Source organism: Centropristis striata, chromosome 21, assembly GCF_030273125.1.
Source record: "Centropristis striata isolate RG_2023a ecotype Rhode Island chromosome 21, C.striata_1.0, whole genome shotgun sequence".
Lineage (NCBI taxonomy): Eukaryota > Metazoa > Chordata > Actinopteri > Perciformes > Serranidae > Centropristis > Centropristis striata.
In genome coordinates this window covers 10,199,846-10,221,939 of record NC_081537.1, presented here as the reverse complement: position 1 = coordinate 10,221,939, position 22,094 = coordinate 10,199,846, and the positions used below count along the sequence as shown (strand labels likewise).

Sequence of the window (22,094 nt, the reverse complement as noted above, 5' to 3'; positions counted from 1 at the left end):
ATTATAGTCTGTTGATACATATTAGAGCGTTATATGGCCAGAAATAAAAGAAAAACAACATATTATATGATGTCAAAAAATGACCCCGTCAAAAAAGTCATACTATAGCATGTCGTTTTTGGTCAAAAAAGGTGAAATTTTTGAAATGCTTAAAATGGGTCAATTATAGTCTGTTGATACATAATAAAGCATTATATGGCCAGAAATGACAGAGAAACACCATATTATATGATGTCAAAAAATGACCACGTCAAAGAAAAGTCATATTATAGCATGTCGTTTTTCTTCAAAACTGGTGAAATTTCAAAATGCCTTAAAATGGATCAATTATTGTCTGTTGATACATTGTAGAGCATTATATGGCAAGAAATGGAAGAAAAACACCATATTATGCGATGTCCAAAAATGATCTCCTCAAAAAAGTCATACTATAGCATGTCGATTTTTGTAAAAAAAAAAAAAAAAGGTCAAATTTTAAAATGCCTAAAAATGCTTAAAATGGGTCAATTATAGTCTGTTGATACATAATAAAGCATTATATGGCCAGAAATGACAGAGAAACACCATATTATATGATGCCAAAAAATGACACCGTCAAAGAAAAGTCATACTATAGCATGTCGTTTTTCATCAAAACTGGTGAAATTTTAAAATGCCTTAAAATGGGTCAATTATAGTCTGTTAATACATATTAGAGCATAATATGGCCAGAAATTACAGAAAAAACACCATATTTTGGGATGTCCAAAAATGATCCCCTCAAAAATGGGTCTGTACTTTTGTTTTGTTTTTTCAACATACATAATCTGGTTTCCCCAATAATTTTGGACATACTATACTACATTACAATAATGAACATGCTTTTCTATGGTATTTTTGGACAACCTTCACTATGATCGATTTTTGACCGTCTTCTGTATACTCTATAGTTTTAGTTTTACATATTTCTGACTTTTTTTAATAGCTACTATACAATGACCTTTTTTATTTACGACATTTGGTTGACATAGTTCACTGCGACTTTTACTATTGTCTTTTCTAATTGGATTTATTTGCATTTAATTATTCATTTAGTTTCTTTCTTGTTGAATCCTCTGCATTCCTGTAATAAAGACATTCAATATGTATTCTGTCTCTGTTTGAAGGTAATAACACACAATGATGATAGTAGCAATTAAACTGCATAGGTTTTGAAAAAACAATTTAATTACAATGAAACTGCACAATAAAAAAAACATGATAGAGACCGATGTTGTTCATTGGTTTCAGCCCTTCCCTCTTTACTGGCAGAGTCAATAGAGCCTCTGTAAAGCCACTCACAACCTGCGGGCTCTCAGGTATCACAGACTAGAATGGTAACACAACCCTTAGTCCAGAAACTGTTCAGTGACTGTCTTCTCCAGGTCCAGTCTGTTTTCAGTGCTGTAGGTTGACTTTAATGGGGGCTTTAAGTGTCATCTTACTGTCTCATACAAAAAATACAAAGCTTAGGGACAGAGTAACAACAGAGGCCAATGACATAAGCAATCATTCAAATAGTCAATTCACTGTAACTTGTCACTATATACAATTAATAACCTTAAAAAGACTCCAGACATATAGAACATCATGTTGGCCTATTATTAACTCCAGTGTCATGACTCCCTGTTTGTGATATTTTTTAAAGATAGGTTCTTTACTGTAATAACACAAGACAGTGTAATAAATAATTATCAAGTGTGCTCCCATCATCTTATCAACACATGTTGGATAAGGCTGGAGATATACTTGCTTTTTAACCACGCCTTCCCATACACAACTGACTGCATCAGGAAAGGAATTGTTCACGTATGCGCTAATGTACAATGTGATACTGGAGGATTCCACTAGAGGGCGCACCAGGGAACTCAGACTGTACAGAACTACCAGATTTGCATGAGGTAAACAATAAACATGGCAGCATGTAGTTAAAAGCAAGTATATTTTCGGCTTAATTCTACATCCAGCCAAGAAACTATTGCTTTTCAACTTGTTGCTTGGATGACTCTTGCCATGGAATTTAATTAAAACAGGTCCAGCTGGGCCTGTAAAATGTATTATTCACTGATGAATGGCTGTTTTTCTCCATACCTCTGTGTGTTTATTCCCTGAAACCAGGGAAATACTTTGTCAACGTAGCATTAAAAAAAAAAAAAACAGTCACTTTTGTACTTTTCGGAGGTCAGTGCCACAACCATTTGAGATGCAAGTCGACACAATGTCAAACACTGACATGGACATTCACATAAAGTCGCTCATAACAGAGTAAATAATGATCAACGTATTCTAAGTGCAGTTTGAAAATGACCTCCCTACTGACTGATGTAGGTTTTAAACTTTTACATAGCCTACAAACGGCTGACCACAAAGTGATGCCTGGGGACAGAGCAGGGAAAACATACACAATGACAGAGGAGATCAACAGACTCTGATTAGAGAGGAAAACAGACATGGTGGAATAAACATGATGAGTGACCAGCAACTTTGCTTGCATGGATTCAGAAAGAAAAAAAATGGAACATACATGGCAACAATGTAATCAAAACAATTAACTCTTGAATGCAACCGCCGATTCCAACACTGCATTCATGAAAAATACTTAACAAATTACAATCTCTGAAACTGTTCAGTATATTGCACTGAAAATGTTGATGAAATCTATTAAAAGGTAAAAAAAAAAAAAAAAAAAAAAAGCACTATCCACAATTGGTCCATGCATGTGGCCCGACCGAGCCCAGTGTTCTTTGGCCCGTGTCAAACCAGTGAGACGGTGAGGGCTCCAAACTAAAGGCCTCAGTAGTAGTAATGCTGCATCTCTGTCCAGCTGGTGATCCAATACTTTTTCTGTGGCTCCTCAGGCTGAAATCCTAGATTGAACTGATAGCGCTCAGCCTTGCGAATTTTCACCCCCTGGTGCTTTGGCATTATCCGGTAGTAGACGGCTCGCTTGAAGAATCCAAGCTAGTGGGGGGAGAGAGGGAGGGAGAGAGAGGGAGGTGACATTAAAGAGGATACACTCAAACAGCAGGAGAGCTGGGATTAATGACGGGTTGAGAAAGCTGAGGATAATTTAAGTTAAGGAAAAGATAAACCCACGCTGAGTAAGACGGAGAAGAGGGATAAAGAAGTGAAGACAAACATGATATAAAGTGATCAGTTGGAAATGCACAGTATTATAGCCTGGAAGAGAAATAGAAGCAATGTTAGATACAAATAGTTCTTAAGGCTGAACCAAATGTCCTTTTTTTAAACATTTTAAGCATCCATTATTATTCATTTGATAAAAAATGTTGACATTTAAAAAAAAATTGAGATATTATTACATCTATTTTTTTCAAATACATTCTGGACTTTACAAAGCTCTGGAGTTATTGGAAATATTTGAATACTCGAGCCTGAAGAGTGAAGCCAATGCAAAAGTGCCTTAAACCTCCATTCTTTCTAGTGTCCAGCAGGGGGCGACTCCACTGGTTGTAAAAGTAAGCCTGATTGTATAGAAGTCTATGAGAAATAGACCCTACTTCTATCGCGATTCAAAACCTCGGTAAATATTATCCTAATGATTTCATTGTCTCCATCACTAGTTTCAAGTCTTTTCTATAGAGCATGATGTTCAGTTTGTACATTTTCTTTAAAGGAAAATAGATAATAAAGCGGGATATGTTTTAGGTGGGGCTACCGTGTATTACCATGTCACCTTAGAACTCTGACTCTTTGACACTGTGTTTTCAGTTAATTAAAAATAACCATAACAATTTGCTCCATTAAAAATATCTTGTTCAGTGTTTCTGCCCCGTGCTAAACAAGATCGCTAGCTAATGCTAGTTGATAGCATATTGTCCTTCTCACCATCCATTCTGCGTGTTCTACTGGTTGCAGAAAAACAACGTGCCGACAATTAAAAAACCAAATGGAGAATTCTTTTTTCGAATTTTAGGCTTCAAAATCGGAGCCCAGAAACCAGTACTTGACATCACGTTGACTTATAAATAGTATTATACTGATAATATATCTAACTGTGCAGAAATACTGTGTTTAAACACATTAGCTACATTATAAATGAAGCTTCTAACTATTTGGTGCAGCCCTAACAAATAGCAAATAGACAGAAAAGAGAAAGAAAGTTAAGTGATAAGAAACCACACCCCAAGCTTAATTAAAGCTATCCATAGAAAATCCATTTGTAGGGGTGTCGTTACCCAAAAGCCCCACTGGTATGCGCTGTTGGGGGACCCGTGAGGGCCTCAGTAGTCCTCAGTCAGCCTCTCTGTCTCAGAGGGCTGGATCTTCATCTCAGCCTTCTGGGCTTTGGCCTCATACATCTCCCTCCTGCTGGCCCTCTGGAAGAAGCCACACTGGGGGTGGAGGTGGTGGAGGAGGAGGAGGAGGAGGAGGGTGCATGGGGGGGGCAAGTCAAACGTTAGACTAAAGCCTCGATATGGAGATTATAAATCAGTCAAATGAACGGGTCAACGGCTCTTATGTAATCCAGACAGGACAGTTGGTCAATAAAAAACCCCATCAAACATTCAGGATTTTAGGGCAATTCAGGGTCTGTGTCTGCAGAAATGCACCATGTGAAAGAATGTAATCAGTGTAGAAGTGATTGGTGGTCTCACCTTCCATAGTATAATAATGATTATTCCCAGTAGGAGAATTCCTGCTACAGCTGCAGAGATGATGATCCACAGTGGCAGCTCATAGGGTGCCTCCACCCCCTCCAGTGGTTCTATTTCTACTGTGAACTACAAAAAGGTGGAGAGAGAGTCAAGCAAAATCATCATAATCATCCTCATCCTCCTCAACATCACCATCATAATCATCATCATCACACACCATGGTGGTCTGATCGTCCATCTTGATGGTTGGTTTATCTGTGATGAGCTTCAGTGTGGCGTGACCTCTGACTGTAACTCTCAGAGCGTTGGCGTAGTCCTGCAGGAACACACTCAGCATCAGAACATTTTCGAAGGAAGTCAAAGGAAGCATTGGACAATTTCATTAAACATATTAGCAATTAGGGGAGCCACAATCAGATAATAATTTTAGATTATAGAAATTAAAAGCAGGATTGACGTCCCCCCAAAAACAACAACACTTCAATGATGACACACTACTTTTTCAGTAGCCTGCATCCAGAAAACATGGTAAATGGTAAATGGTAAATTGACTGCACTTATATAGCCCTTTTATCCAAAGCGTTAACATGGCCACGACCAGGGTCAAAGACGACAGAAAAACAACAAAAGAACTAGAAATCCTCCTGCTTCACTGAAGTGAATGGTGATTTTTTGCCTTCTCTGTGCGTTATGTAGAGTCTGTTGGCACACTTTGCACTCTGCTGTATTTCTCTGGTCTAATTCTGAAGAGCCCAAATGAAGCTCAGTGTGGGTCTCCACCTAAAGATATATTCTCTTATAAATTATTGTTTGTATGTAAGGCTACTTGTTATTCTTCAAATGTATTTTTGACTGACTCCGTCTTGCTCCTGGCTAATCCAATGCAACAATTATCCTCCTATGATGGCACTTGACTGTCACTCAAAGGCACCATGCCCTTAATTACGCATAACTGAAAACCTTATAATAAACTCCCGTATAGTTGGTATGAACGGGACATCAGCTACAGACTGCTTAAAATAATAGATTTTTTTGTACCAGGCTGAAAAAATGTTTAATTCAGCTGTAAAGTTTATTTAACACGGGGGTCTATGAGGATTACCTCACTTATGAAGTCAGTCTCAAGTGGCCATTCAAGGAATTGCAGCTTTATTCTAACTGGCTGCAAATAGAAGGTTATGTCTAAGCTATAAATAAATATACTTTAATGGACACAAATGTTTTTCAAAATTCAAAATAAAGTCATGATGTGCATTCTAGACAACCAGGCCTTACAATGGCACAGACCTCAATCCTGAAAAAATATATTCTTCACTTAAAAATTGCATTGAACCTAAGAATCAAAACTCTAATCAAATTCTGTATTCGGACAACCATGACACCCCTATTAATAATGTGCATGTGTCTGTGTGTAAATGAAGAGCTGACCTCTAGCATCGTACTGTTCCACAAACGGGAGCGGACATAAATCTTGGCTGAGTTCGTCATGTTGAGCAGCGGACAGGTGAATGTCACACATCGTGCTGTCCCCTTGGAGCATTCCTTCAACACACAATGACAAAGAACAACTATAATACATGTGAACAAACAGACAATAATGAATCATTTTGCAGACTATTTTTCAGGATGCACTCCTAACAATCTCAATAAGGATTTGGCAGTAGAAACTGTATTTCAATGTCTAGGAGCCTTTAAGTTATATTTTTAAAGGAGTGCAAGATTTTGGGAGACAGACAGTACAGCAGAAGAACATTTGATAATGTTCTTTATCAAAAAGTACTGTATATTGAGTGAAAGTAGGTCATTGCTAGGGGTTTCTAGCCTCACTAGGGGTCTATCAAACTGACATATCTCAACCAGCAGGTTGACATTTGTGATAAATAGAGAAAAGTGTTGATGTGTCACCATGCATTATGGTGCAGACAGAATGGTCATTGATAAAATATAACTGATATTTGCTTCAAATGATACGTGGAAACCTTGTGAATGAGAGGCAGATCTGTTTCTTACCAACAGGTAGGTCACTTTGCGAGGGCCGAGCAGTGTGATGGCTGCCTGTGGCTCAATAAAATGTGGCTTTGTTGGATCAGGATCATCTACTACGAGCTGTCGTTTAGTGCGCTTTCGACCACTCTCTGACAACTGGAAGACAAGACAGGGAGGGAGAAGGGAAAATTAAAGAAGGAAGCAGATGAGACGGAGACATGACATCAGAAGGCTTAGAGTAATTACTGGTTTTGATAAAGACATTACTAAATTATTCTTAGAATAGCCCTGTCATTTCTAGTGTCTATATCTGGGCTGCATGCATTATGACTTTCTATTTGGGGCTCTGTGAGGTCTGTACTGGCGACACAGATGTTTTTTTTCCAAAGTGTATTTCTGAACATCTGTGGTTTAGCTTTAAGAACATTTTCACACCCCTTTTCTACCACTGACATTTACTCATGCAGCTCAGGCTGCTTCAGTTCACACTCATGTCAGGAAGAATTACAACTCATGTAACAAGCCTGTAACAGCAAAAAGTAAATTTAGGATGCGTTTTGCTTAGGAAAGTTCCTAACTGAGTGAAATGACCTAGAAGTATCTACGTGGCAGTCATGATAAGAGCTGCTTGAATACGCTGAGGAAAGCTGCAGCAAAGCTTTAAAGGAGACTACACTATATCACAATTTGAAGAGACGCACCATTTGTTGTGCCTATCTTGCATAAATTAAGCAATTACTTTCATAGAATCATCCTCAGAGGGAGGAAACAAAATGGCATATTTTTGTAGGCCAACCCAGAAGTAGCATCATTATGGGGTCTATTGAGAATTCACCTTAGGGATTTTTGCATTGGATTTTGGATCATTGCAGAAATAAAGCTCTGTGGCAAACACACGTTTCTGATGCTAACGTGTTTCATTCAGCAGGATAATTTTCACACAAAAAAACAAAATTTTTATGATGTTTGAAGGGTTTATGCAGCTGACAGAAGTAAAAAGCTAACACTGTGCTATAACAAACTACTCAACAGTCGTATGACTTGAACGTCATAGTCGTTAGCTTCAGACCGTCTCCGACAAGCTAACCAGCTGTTTTGACAAGCTAGCAAAATCATAGCCTAATAAATCCTTTATTAACCTAATCTACAATCTACAAGAGTTTGCAAGAGAACGGACACCGTCGGTGTCAGGCGTGATGACGTTTAATGTACCAGACAACCAGTGTAGTCTTATTTAGCCACTTGTTAGCAACCGCCTTTTTAAGGACACGTAAAAACTCCAAAATTCACAAGTGGGGGTACTTACTAATGTGTTTATGTTGTACAACAAAACATGAACATCTCTTCAGCTTGTGTTAACCACGGACCTTATTTCAGGCATCTAACCAAAAACCCATTTAAAGTCCTCATTGAGTTTGAGAGGACAGACCCCTGGGCGCTAAAATGCTAACTTACTTCCTGGTGAAAGAACTCATTCCTGTGGCGCCCTATAGGGATTCATGAATGGACAGGAGGGGGAGTGTGAGTTTCTCTATGTGGCAACAATTTTGTTTCACTTTTGTGACCAGTCGCCTATATTCCTTTTTTAGTTCAATTCCAACCATGCTAACAAAGTATTATTTTTCACTGGGTTTCCCACATTTATACAGTCTGCATGTGGTAAGAACACACAAGGTGAAGTATCTAAGATGACCTCAGTGGACCCACGCCAATAACATCTGCTGTTTCATAATTATGTAGCCGAGTTCCTAAGTCCTCATGAATTTTCCTTCACACCTTTCCTTGACCTTTTGACATTTTCCATTGAGGTCAAGGAACCTGTTCCGAAGGTCCTATTTTCACAAGATCGTGTGTTCCCCAGCTATAAATAGCACATAAACCTGAAATAGATATTCCCTTGCTATATTTTGACTTATAGGAGCGTTAGGGGTTATGAAGTATTTTAGCTTGAAACAGGTCAAATTTACCGGAACACAATATAACAAATTAATGTGTGTTAACAGGATATTAAATAAGGGAACACGAGGGGAACATAGATATAGTCCCTGTATGTCTTTGGTGTGGAGTAAACTGTAAAAAATGAAAGAACATAAAAGCATTTCCATAGCTGACAGTCGAAAGATTAAATGAGTGAAGTTTGAATATGAACTCAGGATGTTTTTGATGGAAAAGGAGCATATAGTGGCTAAAAAGAACCTTACAGTCATGTTACGCGAGTTGACAACTTCTCCAGCAGGGTTACATTCCACCTCTGATTCCCCTTTAACAACAATCCTGGTCAGGTACAGCAGCCACTTGCCGTTGGTGACCTCATGGGGCCACTCAAACTCCACAGCCAGGGTCCCCATGTCTCCCAGGGGCTGTCCCCTCATGTTGACCTAGTGGGAGCACAACAAGGGAAAAAACTTCAGTAGAAATCAGATGGTGTGAAATAACAATATGCTGTGGAATAGCAGTCAGTGTGACTTCGTAATCCCTAAATAGTATCCACCCCTGGTTGTGCTTACACCACAAACCATAGCTCACATAACAATCCCTTCACCACGCAATATTAAACTTCTGAGGAATGATGAAAGTTTTGGCTTCAAAGACAGGGTGGAGATGAAGGAGACGTGGGTGGCACACATATTATGGATGCAATATACAGTTCTGGAGGTTGAATATAGTCTGAGCGGTGGAGGTGACTCACATTGAAGGTGAACTCCACCAGACTACCCACGTCACTGGTGTTGACCATGGCTGACTCGCCCATCACCGTCCCACTGAATTCTGTTTGCACCAGTGGGTTCTCTCTGCAGGGCGAGAGGTAGAAATGATTGTACACTGTTCAACTAAAAACTGATGTGGAAGATAACGTGATGTGACATAACTACGTTGACGTCTGTGGCCTTTCTGTGCTCTATACTGTATATACAGTATGTCATGGTGTTGGGTAATGAGACTCACATGGAGAAGGAGGGCAGGATGGTGTTTTCAATCAGCAGGGCCACGGGCACAGGCTTCAGGTCATTCTGCTCACTGAGACTGGAGAAACACACCGTAATGCAACATAATGTAACATTTAATGATTGTTAGAGCCACTAGAGCCAAAATTCAACTTTAGATTTTGCCCTTAATTAAAAAAAAATACAAAATTGGGACCATAGCCTCTGATATGATTTCAGATATTTTTTTAACCGGTACATTAGAACGAAGAACCGGGAAAAAAAAGACAACCCCCAAGAACAAAGAGGGAGAGAAAATAAATAAATAATAATCAAAAAATATATATAATGAAATAAATTTAAAAAACAAACAAAAGAATTAATTAGTAGGTGAAGATAAATAGGTACATAAATAAAAGATAAATAAATACAATAAAATAAAATTATAGTAACATAAAGGGAGGTGATAGAGAAGAGAAAAAAATATAATAATAGTAATAATAACATTAGATAAATAAATACAGGATGCCCAGTGTGCTCACAAAAAAAATGATAAACTAAATCAAAATTGGATGCATCAGATCGATTCAGTTGGGGTCCAGAGAGGTGAGGGTGTTTACATAGTGAAACAATTATTATTATTTTTTTTTTACAGAATGAGCTTGCAAACGCATTATAACTGAAAAGATTCCTTTATTTCTCAGATAAAAATACAAAAATTCTGAAGTAGGGTGTAAATGCAAAACACAAACTATCCAATGAATGCATATTTAAAAAAAAACAAATATATAAACACTTACGTGGACAGGAGCAGCTGGGACTCAATCTCTTGTGTGTACAAATCAATCCCTGATGTCTCAAATATGATGGCAAATGTAACCTGATAATTTGAGGCAAAGAGAATGAGATGTTTTAAACAGATTTTAGCTGAAAAAAAGGCAACATCTGTAAGAGAAAATCAATTCAAATGTACCTTTTCGTTGCCTTGAAATGGATTCCCCAGATCACAAATCACCGTGCTGTCCAAGGTGCACACAACATCACGGCCCTAAACACACAAACAGCATTTTAGGAAAATGTACTAATGGATCAAATGTCCATGACAAACATAAATATTTAACAATGTAATGTAACACATAAATTACCTTTGTTGGTCTGACGCCAGAGTAGCTCAGCGCGTCAGGGATGGTGATGTTGAGCATGGCCTGGTGAGCGTCTTCAGCCAGCCTTCCCCGACTAGGAAGGTTGGTCACCTCCACATTCAGCCTTACTACCTTCATATTGCTGTTGAATTGAAGTATCTGGGACTCGCCATGTCTGGACACAGGGAAAAACCTTATTCATTCACTTTTTTTTCTGGCTAATTAATACATTTATGGCCTTATTTGTATCTGGCGAGCATGTAGCAAATACAACAAATCCACAGTGCTAGTGCTAAAGCACAAAGAGAAACAGTTGTGATTATAGGGGGAGGGAGTAGGTCAAGTGGTTTAAACCATCTGAAAGCTGGAAACCTGAAGATTATTTTGAGATGCAGCTGAGCACTGTGTGTCAAGTTGCTCTAGTCGTCAAATAAACATGTGTTTAAGTTAGTTAGACTGCTGTTCCCATGCTTTATTATATCTCAAAAGTTGTTACAGCAATTTTTGTTACACAGATCTGCTGCTTAATCTAACCTAAATTGATAAAAATGGTCAAAAGTCCCTCCCAAATACCACATTAATACATCAAGACCTTGAGGAAGACCATAGAAAAGTCCATGCTGTGACTGTGGTGAGCACTTGTCATTAGCTTAAAGTCAAAGTGAATTTTGAAGATAAATTTTAAAATGTTGCATTAATGAAAATGCAGATTAGGGATGTTTCCATCAACTGGTTTAGAGCGAATAAACAAAGCTGCATAAAACAGTAGATGGCAGTATATTGTAGCCTTAGGCTAATCCGTCAGTAAACAGTAGAAGAAGAAGAGATTGTAAAAGAGAGAAAAAACAACAATAAAAAGAAGTTGCTATTTGTACAACTTGGTCACCCACGAGAGAAAATGGAGAAAAGTCTACAGAATTTGGATTCAATCGGGAAACTTATAGTTGTTCTTTCTTGTCAGCTCGTCTTGACCGGCAGAGCAGAAACAGCTGAACAGTCATGTGAGTTAAAAATATTTGCTATGTCAGAACTAATACAAAAAAAATTGTTGTCATCACCCGTTTAGCACATTAACTATTTTTCGAAAAAAGACAAAAACTACCGTAAAAACTTTTAAGCCCATTTTCCAAAGTTTTATCGAATTTTGGTGCTTCCATCAAGATTTTTCTCAAGTGATTCTTCAAAATGTGCATTGAAATTCATTGATGGAAACACAGCTATTAAATGCACAAGAGTGTCAGATTTTCAGTCATTCCTGATTTATGCAACTCCAGCACTGTTTAGTTGCAGTGTGCAGAAATATTCAAACACAATAATGAATTTGTACTGCATCAGAAAAACAGCGAATCCAAACTACATGTGATTAGCATAAAATGGGCATGTCTGTAAAGGGAGACTCATGGGAAACATGAACCTATTTTCATTCAGATATCTTGATGTCAGAGGCAGAGGGAAGATGGCCATGCTAGTATTTCCCTCCCCAAAATGTAACACATTAAAATAGGGTACCAATGGATTTTTTTAGTATGTCTCGTTTCATATGATACCAGTATCTACACTCTGGCTTTAAAACTGAGCCCCTTTTCAGTCAGAGGGCTTTACTGTTGAGAATCTCATTTCACCTGGGGTAAGGCTTGTCGTGTTCATCAACAAACTGGGCTGTCAGCTGCAGGTTGCTGCTACATTTGTTGTCGGAGCCACAGTCCTTCTGAAAGTGAAACTGCAGAAAACAGAACCCATTACATCACACCTTACAGAGGGACTTTCACACAACCATTATTATAGTGTATGCACGACTACATACGTCATCTTTATTGGTGAGGTCCTGCTCCTGGCTGAAAATCGGGTAGAAGTCCAGGTTCTGGAGGGAACGTTTGGATTTAGGTTTTGGCTGATTTAAGGATATGTTGAGGGAAAAGACCACCGGCTCCAGTTTGTCCCTCACAGGCTCCTGTAGAATCATCAAAGAACATTAAAGTAGTCTTGATAAGCACATGGGCAACAGCACCCTCTCCAATAAAACTATTTAAATGCCCATAGCTGTAAATAAAATCACACTTATCAATTAACATACACACAATATGGTGTATTTGTACTGAAAACTTACCACTGCATACAGTTTGAGAGTATGACACTTTTTTTTGGAAGATGGCAGCGTCATTGAGCCTTCATACGAGTCGGCATTTGTGTCCACAAAACGAACACGATGGCTTTTCCTCCACTCCATGTCGGCCTCCACTGTGTACTTCACCGCTTCACAAAGTCGAAAAACACACAGTACATTATAGTCAACTGCAGCAAGTTCAATTTGAAATAATTCGTTTATCTGTCATTGAAAAAAAGTCAGTAAAGGAAGACTGCTTACTGATATCTTTCTTGAAGTCTTTGTTTCCAGTGCTCAGAGTGAAAGAGAAGCACAGAGTCGCTGAGATGCTGTAAAACACAAAGACACATTAAAACTGTGTTCAAACTGAATCAAATAAGCTAGTTTTAGAATGAGATATTCTGAGGAGACGTCTCACCATGGATTCGTTGATGGACACTGGCTAGGATCCACGATCTTTGGCCCGACAGTGAAGTCCTTGGTTAAGTGGAGGACCGGTCGAGCCCTGAAAACAAATATGATGATAAGAGGAATCAAACAGTACCCAAGCTACAGTATATCATTTTAGTTAGTAGTTCAATAACTACAAGTGTTTTTAAGTTATAATTTTACTTTTATACTATAATTGTACTTGTTTAACAAGAAAGCCTGAATGATTTCCCCCAAAAATACAAGTTTCAGGGCTTTTGAAACATAGTGACCCATTTTTTTTGTCGAAAAACATAATTTTTTTCATGCACTGGTCAAGTTTTGCTGTCAATTATGTTTCCATAATATGCCTTCTTTCATACTATGCTAGTCAAAAACACAAAACAAAAACAAACACATTTACAAGAATTTTGAAAATGGCTTTATCAAATGTTCAAATTTTTGTTCTGGACATTTAAAAAAAATAGCACATTTGAATGAGTGAATGCCTCATTTGCATATTTAAACCTACATTTCAGGAACATGTAATACAAAAAAAAGTTTTTTCTTCATGTCAGTAATCCACTAGGTAATATTCTAGGCCATATCTACTACTAAAAATGTTTTACCCAACATTTTCCATTTCCATTTTTGCTATTATTTATTTATTTTTAATCTAGCACTGACAAGAATGCACTTAATTTCGTTGTACATGCGACAGTGACAATAAAGATATTTCATTCTATCATATTCTATTCTGTTCTATTCTATTCTATTCTGTTTATCCTTTCTCTTATTTCTACCTGAGCAGGGCCACGCGGTCATCCAGAGAGCCAATTAAGATGTCAGGGTAACTGTTGTCATCAACGTCCATCCCTCCATTGATGGAGTAGCCGAAGGTGCGAAATCCCCCATTTCCCACTGACTTACCCTCAATCACCTGCAGAGGGCGACAACGACAGATGGGATATCAACACAATACATATAGATAGATAGATATACTTTATTTATCCCAAGCTGGGAAATTACAGTATAGCAGCAGCATTACACACAGAGACAATAACAACACAATTAAATAAGAACAACCTAGGCATACTTCAAGCAATAAAATATAAAAATATAATAAAAATACAATAAAAAATAAAGTGTCTAAAGAAGGAGTATGTATTAAGGAGTAGAATTCCAGTGCAGAATAAATATGAATATGCAGTATAAAAATGTTGTGCTGTGAAACAAATAAGGTGCAATGAACAGTGAGCATAAAAAACACATGAAGTGCATAGCGACAGTATGTAATGAACCAGACTATTATTTGTTATTGTACAGTGTGATGGCATGTGGAAGGAAAAATGTTTTGTATCTTATATGTGCTCTATCTTAAAGTGCATCCATGGCACCAAGTCAGATGTTACCTGACTGGGCTCCATTGAGATTCCCTCTTTACTCCCCATCCATATATAGAGCATTCCTGTGTCATGGAAAGGAGCTCCCACTGCAAAGTCTGCAGACATAAATAACACAGTGAAAAACTGAACGGAAACATGCAAAGACAGGCTGCTGACAAGAAGCCAAGGTAGGTCTGTGTATGAAATACATTTGAACTCTAGGTGGCGGCAGAGCACTACTTCATTTTGTAGCACTTAATGCACAGTTCAGTACATTACCTGTCTCTGCAGAGATAATAGCTTAGCAACAGTGCATAAAAACAATCATACAAAGTCTTAATGGGGAACTGTATACTTCCTCTGTGCCATATTTTTTTTTTTTTAACAGCAGAACAGTTAATGCATTACCTTTTACTATACAGCAGCATGCACAGGGGTGGACACAATAATAGAAACACTACATAAAATGGATTTTGGCCGAACCAGTATTGTCATTTTACAAAATACATTATTTTTTAAAGCAGTTTAGTTGCAGTTTAAGCATGGATGGATAACTGAATGGGCTTCCAGGGGGCGAAACAGACATGTATCCACCAGGAAGAGACTCAAAATGACCAAAAATAACTGACCAGGCCACAAAAAGACTCACAGCAATTAGAAAAAGGACGAATCAGCCACAAAACACAAAACGACTACAAATTGACACAAAAGAACTACAAAAACAGCAAAATCTCAGGCAAAAAAATGACCCTTATAATAAGACTACATAGAGAGACAAAATGACCACAAAGAGTCACAAAACAACAAACGAAAGAGAATAAACAACTATACATTTTGTGTCTGGTCGGAGAGGTTGTGGGGCCTTTTCCATGTTTGTGCCCAGTGTTTCTTTATGCTATTAATTAGCCTTTTTTGAAGATTTGGAGCTGAGTTCTAAACTTTTCCATGAGATTTATTTATTCCTCCTGTCAGTGTAAAACAAACAGATGTGTTCAGAGTCGTACCTTGAAATCCATCTTGGTTGATATCGCCGATGGCAGCCACTGCAAAGCCAAAGCCAGAGGCCGATGGACCTTTCAGCACCACGCTGGCGGTCTTCTGGAATGATCCATTCTCATTCATGAAGATATATACTGCTCCTCCCTCATCCTTCATACGGTCAAAGTAAAATGGGGCACCCACTATCAGGTCATTCCAGCTGTAAGAGGCAAAGGAAATATCAAAAAAATGTATTTTATACGCAAACAGACACACACATACCTAGTGTGCGTACCTAAGAGGACATCCTAGACATTATATTCCTTTGATCTCAAATGTTTGGTTTCCATAAATCCTTCACTGCACTGCAGGAGACACATGCTTTCACCATGACGTCATGCATGATGAACACCTTATCTCAGCCGCTGAAAGGACAGGTTTTCTTCTCTCATCTCAGCTCAAACATACATCAGTGTCATGCATTCTCTGCATAACAAGGCAGATCATAGCTACGGAGAATTCAAGCGTGAGAAAGCTCAAAAGCACAAGATACAGTGACATACAATCCATTGACACATGGAAATGTAACACTTCTGCTTTTCTACTTCTTCATCTGTGAATTTTGATTATAAGCAGCTTATACTTAAAATATGGCATTAGGTGGAGGGATAATTATTAAGTGAATGGCCAATAGAGTGCTGCAGAAATGAGTTCTTAATCCCAAAACCCCCAGTTTTTTTAACTAACCAAAAACAGGTTTTTGGTTAGATGCCTGCAATAAGTGGTTGTTAATTATTGAGTTTATTTCCTGCAATAATCGAAGCTTTAATGGAAAAATTCCATGCACTTTTTTTCAAGAGAACCCGGGATGACACTAGCTTCCAGATTGGCCTGCGGAAATTATTGTCCCTGCATCATAATACAACCCCAAATCCTCAAAATGTTGTGAAAAATGTTATAAAAGCAGAATGCCATGATTTGTATATCATTCTTGACCTACATTCAATTGAATACAGTACAAAAACAAAACATTCAAGCTAAGGAACGTTTGTTTTTTGTAAATATACACTCACTACACACTACAATTTGGTGCATTCTTTTTTTTTTTTTTTTTTTTTTTTTTACATTTTACACAGGTTGTAAAAGGTCCCCTAATGATTCACAGATTTTTGTTTATTGGAAGACACTGTCTGTTAACTGTTGGCTTCTTTTAACAGACAACATCACATCACCCCGATTTTAGCTTCTTTGCAGTGGCTCCCTGTTTGTTTTAGGATTGATTTTAAGATTTTACTGATCACTTTGAAAGCTCTTTTAGGTCTGGCTCCTAGCGTTCCAAAGTCAAAACTGAAAACCAAAGGTGAGCGGGCTTTCTCCACCAGAGCGCCCCGACTCTGGAACGAGCTGCCCGAGGAGAAAAGCGTGCAGAGTCTGTAACTTCTTTTAAATCACTTCTTAAAACCCACTTTTATAGACTTACTTTTATGTAATGCTTTCTATCTTACCACTCCTTTTTACTTCTTCACTTTTTACTTTTTTACTCCTTTTACCTTTTATTTTCTTTGTATCTGACAATGTCTTGTGATTATTCCTGCTCTGTCTTTTATTATTTTTCTTTTAATGTAAGAATTGTTTTTAGCCTTATGGCATTCTCTTTGTAATGAATTGCTCTCTGTCAAAGCACTTTGTAAGCTGCTGTTTTAAAAGGTGCTATATAAATAAAGTTATTTTTATATTATTATTATTATTTAACTAAAAATGTTGTTAAGGGGTGCCCAGGTAGCTCACCTGGTAGTGTGTGCTCATGTACAAAGGCTGACCCATACCAGCCTGTGGCCATTTGCAGCATTTTATCTCCTATTTCTCTCTCTGTCTGTCACCCCTTTCCTTTCTATCTATACTATCTATTAAAAGCTACAAAATGGGGTGTGTGGTGTTCAGAGACGCACTCATCATTGTTGAGGTCGGCGACAGCCAGGCTGTTCCCAAAGTACGAGCCCACTTGTTCTCCAGGGATAGTATACGATGGATCGAGTTTGACAGCGATAGTCCCAAATGTCACAGAGCCCTTGGACTCGTCCCTGGGAGCCCCTGTCACCACTGTGTACTGGTCATGGATCAGAAGCTTCTTCTCCTCAAGAACTGAGTAACCTGCAGAAGACAGCAGATCCACTGTTAACCCTCTGAACCCAACAACCTGCAGGCAAGTTTGACAAATGCTACCATTTGTCAAAGCCAGACACTGTAAAAACAGTGTTAAAAAAAAAAAAGTTATTGTTGGATTTTAAAGTTTTCAACTGTCCCAGAAAGAATAATATGCGATGATTCCATCAGAAAAAAATCTAAGCTTAAAATAGTAAAAATGTAATCAAAATCAATTAATTCTATATGTCTCTGTTTTACAAAAATTGCCCAAAATAAACAATTGGCAAAAAAACAAACAAGAAACATTAAATCCTGTGCTCCTCAGCGCAACTGGGAATCCGTGAATGACTTGGCTGAAACCAACAGTAAGGTGACAAATATTTTGTGAAATTTGGACTGAACTGCAGGCTGTTTACACAGAGCAGAGAGGAGACTGTGAGTAGAATTTGTAAAACAAAACAAAAATGTTGTACATATAGATTCCATTTTTCATGTCTGTGAAAAATCAAAGAAATTCAACATGCATTTTGTTCTTGATTGTGTTGTTTCCTTACAGCTGCAAGAGTCAAGGCCACAGTGAGTCAATGTGAGCAAAAAAACTGCTTAGGACTCGGTAGAGTTAAGAGAACTCGAAGGCATCAGAAAGTGCATACATTTACATATGGATACGTTGCAAAAACATAGTTACCTAGATAACTGTACTGTCGTTTCATCTGCTTGAAGTCTCTGTCGTCCACCTCCCACACCTTCGCTGGATCTGGATCTCTCGACGTTACATGAACATTTCCTTATAACAAAACAGAATTGGACAACAATGTTATGTCTGCTTTGTGCACAATGGACAGGTTTCCCAGACAGAGAATAATCCCAGTGTTAGACTAACACTAGAATTTAGCAGACTTGCACAGGCTTTAATCCCTGTCTGTGAAAGCAGCCCATTATTTCAGTATTAAGTAAGAAAACACACTCTTTTTGGCGTTAACTCTTCAGTGCCCACCTTGCCACCTGTAGCTGCCTGGAGAGCCAATGTAGACATCAGTCTCTGTCATGCCGCCTGACATGCCCATGTTGCACAAGCCTTCACTTTGAAAGTCTTGGTTTGGGTTGCAGAGCTCGTATTTGTATTCCTGCCAGAAATCGTTGCTGTCGTAGGTCAGGTCGTTGCTCCTGACGTAGCACCTTCCTATCATCCGGTACAGCACATCTGTGCCACTAGGGATGAGTTTCACATAGCGATGTCCGCATGCCTGGACACCAGAGAAGAGTGTGTTATCTGGCATGTTATGCACTGTATAATTACTCTATGTAAACACATTAAATCCCCATGTAATTAAAATAAACTGTGAGAAATGTCCTGATAATTACAGTAGTAGAGATATTGTGTTTTTTTCTAGAAAATAACTTTAACAATATGAGATGTTAGCACAAAGCTCTTTTATTCACCAATATTTTTTACATATATTTTACAGTGTGAATAAAATAATATTTTTTCAACAAAAGAAACGATTTCCGTCTTTGAATTATATATAAAGTGAAAAAATCTCTCTCCTACTTGAATAATATAATAATTTCAAGGCATTTCCAAGAGAGATTATTTCTAAATGAATGGGCAATAATGCACTGCAGAAATGATTCCTTAAACCCGTAACCTCCAGTTTTGTTAATAGGTTTTTGGTTAACTGCAATAAGCAGTTGTTGTCATTGACTTTATTTCCTTCAATAATCAACGCTTCAATTGAAAAAATCACTTTTTTTCTAGGGAACCTGGGGTGAAATTAATAAAATTCATCATCCCTGAATCATACTAAAACCCCAAATCCAAAAATGTGGTGGAAAAACCCCCATAAAAACAGAATGCCATGATTTGTATATCCTTTTTGACCTCCATTCAATTAAATACAGTCCAAAAACAAGATATTCAAACTAAGGAACTTTTAATTTTTTGTAAATGGACACTAAATATACAAATTGATGCATTCTCTTTTTATTTCCTTTTCCATAGGTTGCATTTGCCCCCTACTGATTCACAGATTTTTGTTTATTGGAAGAGATGGTCTTTTAACTAAAACATTTTCTGCATGTGTCATTCTGTTTCAGGTGTGTACATGTTGAGTGTGTCATCCGGTTGCTTTATGGTGCAGTAAATATTTAAACAAGCTGTGTCATCTGTAACACTGAATATAAAAATAGGCTCATATGTCGCCGTGCATCCCCTCAGTGCTGCAGCAAATGTGTACATAATATGCCACCTGTGACACTGACCAATAAAGAGAGAATAACAAAAGTGTAATCTCACCAGCACACGTCCTTCTTGCTTATCTCTCTGACTGGCCACCGTCACACCCAGCCACATACCCTCTACCATCTCAGAGGGACTCGCTGTGGATGGGGCAGATGTGGGAATTACATTCAAATGTTTAAAAAGTTACTATAAAGATTGAATTAAGGTATAAAAACATGTTTCTACGGTTTATTCAGTATCACATTTTCAACAAGGCAGCCATATACAATCACACCTTATAATGGATTAGGTGGAAACATGGTTATGGTGATGATAATCAAAGGAAAACCAACCCAAACAGTAAAGCTCCATTCAGCCTGGATCATGCCCTGACAGATAACAACCACAAAAATGCACCGTGACCGAAGCAACAGTCACTCCAACATCAAAAGTGATGAGGAATCCTTTTATTATGGTTCTTACTTGTAGCCTCCGGGGGGCCTATTCACCTTCAGGTAGTACAGCGGTAAGTCTATAAGTTAATAACCTCCAATTAAGAAAAGACGCGCGTTCAGAGTTTCATATCCTGGAGCTCATCATGTAGGTGCAGCAAATGACGGTGGATGCTACAGGACATGCGGTGGATTAGACTGAGATTGTTTGACGCACTAGTTCTGTTGGTACTGATTATCATTTGCGTGCTTTTTATTTATAGTTCATCAATTTGCAATCAGGGAAATCCTCCACAATGAACTTAGTTGAACCAACATTTTTTTACATAAAGGTCAGTTTTCTCATCATGATCAGCCTGTGAAACTCATCTATGATAATCTTCTGTGGCTCTGAAGGAAGCTTTGGCCTGTCTGAGAAAGTGACCCCCTGATGATGTCATGAGTTACTTCGGCTTGGGCTGAGACCAAACCCTCATTCTCAGTCTCATTCACTTCTCCCTCATCACAATCTAGGTTGTCCTATGTAGAGTACTATATAGTGATGTCAATGGCAAAATGAAACAACACGGTCAGACGGTACTCAGATCATTTTCTCTGCACTGTTTACCCGATCTACATCCACACGCCAGTGTAGTTTTACTACTTATTGAGGATGTAATGATACTTTGTAACAATTAATGTGCGATAATAAAAAAAAGTGACAATTTGTGCCAACAAAATAATCTCCGTCACTAATATTTTTTCTCAATCTCATTTTGTTGAAAAAATGTGAGAAAATCATATTGTGAACAAAGTGTGAATTTGATCGAATCATGAGTTGAGTGTATTGTTACATCTCTACAACTACAAAAAGTGTAGCCCATCTAGTTTTGGCCAAAGGAAATCACTACACAGACACAGGCTAGCTAACCTTAGCTTAGCCACAATTTACAAACTAAACTTCTGCATCAAAGTTAATTCTCTGTCTTTACATTTGGCAAATCAAAATTCCAAGTGCCAATTCAGGGAGCCATTATATCGCTCTGGACACACAATGTCAGACACTTGCATCAATCAGTCCTGTACAATCTCTCCATGAGTGAACAGCTTACTACACTTAGCAATTTTATGAAATAGCACATAACTGGCCTGTGTTAGAGCTTCACTGCAACTGATTGTTGTCATTCCTAACCTGACAGAGGCTTGTTTGATGCAGTAGCAGAGTAGTGTCTTGAATGCACATTATTAAAAGGGAAAGTACTTAAATAGACTGTGGATAATCAATATGTAATGCATGCATTTTGTGTCACACTCAGGGGCTGCACAAAATGTTTCAGAGGGCCGCAGTTGGCCTGTGGACCACGCTTTGAGCAACTTTTTTATCTAACAACACCGTCTGCCTTGAATTAAAATTAAACTAATACTTTGATTTCTACAAAACTAATGACATTCCCATGAGCTTCAGCTGTAGTTTTTGCACAAAGGGAACAAGTTAAACAATATACATATTGAGCTTTAGCATGTTAGCATTGCCATCATGAGCATGATCAAGTGTAGCTAGCATGGCTGTAGACTCCTAGTGTTGTTTTCACATCATTGTTAGACTACGGTCGACTTCCTTCACTGTCAGCCTCAGGCTCACTCAATTCACAAACCAGATTTTTACAAAATCTCAATTATAATACAGCATTCCCCTAAAATACCCAAATGATTAATCGCTTCTGAGAGCTCTG

The 22,094-nt window shown here is 38.1% G+C and overlaps 1 protein-coding gene across 1 annotated transcript in view; it reads right to left on the bottom strand.

Moving 5' to 3' along the window:
- Positions 1–1,408: 1,408 nt before the first annotated feature.
- Positions 1,409–22,094, bottom strand: part of itga3b (integrin, alpha 3b) — a 38,988-nt gene continuing 18,302 nt past the window's right edge. The window contains exons 3-26 of the mRNA XM_059325229.1: positions 20,006–20,088; positions 18,707–18,956; positions 18,398–18,496; positions 17,514–17,715; positions 15,591–15,784; positions 14,614–14,702; positions 14,005–14,141; positions 13,212–13,298; positions 13,055–13,122; positions 12,797–12,942; positions 12,494–12,640; positions 12,312–12,409; positions 10,693–10,864; positions 10,521–10,595; positions 10,348–10,427; positions 9,570–9,647; positions 9,313–9,415; positions 8,825–9,001; positions 6,648–6,779; positions 6,066–6,179; positions 4,855–4,953; positions 4,638–4,763; positions 4,218–4,373; positions 1,409–2,979 (exon numbers count right to left, since the gene is read on the bottom strand). Coding sequence (XP_059181212.1) covers positions 4,263–4,373; positions 4,638–4,763; positions 4,855–4,953; positions 6,066–6,179; positions 6,648–6,779; positions 8,825–9,001; positions 9,313–9,415; positions 9,570–9,647; positions 10,348–10,427; positions 10,521–10,595; positions 10,693–10,864; positions 12,312–12,409; positions 12,494–12,640; positions 12,797–12,942; positions 13,055–13,122; positions 13,212–13,298; positions 14,005–14,141; positions 14,614–14,702; positions 15,591–15,784; positions 17,514–17,715; positions 18,398–18,496; positions 18,707–18,956; positions 20,006–20,088 — 2,867 coding nt within the window. The 3' untranslated portion in view covers positions 1,409–2,979; positions 4,218–4,262. The remainder of the gene's footprint in view (positions 2,980–4,217; positions 4,374–4,637; positions 4,764–4,854; positions 4,954–6,065; positions 6,180–6,647; positions 6,780–8,824; positions 9,002–9,312; positions 9,416–9,569; positions 9,648–10,347; positions 10,428–10,520; positions 10,596–10,692; positions 10,865–12,311; positions 12,410–12,493; positions 12,641–12,796; positions 12,943–13,054; positions 13,123–13,211; positions 13,299–14,004; positions 14,142–14,613; positions 14,703–15,590; positions 15,785–17,513; positions 17,716–18,397; positions 18,497–18,706; positions 18,957–20,005; positions 20,089–22,094) is intronic.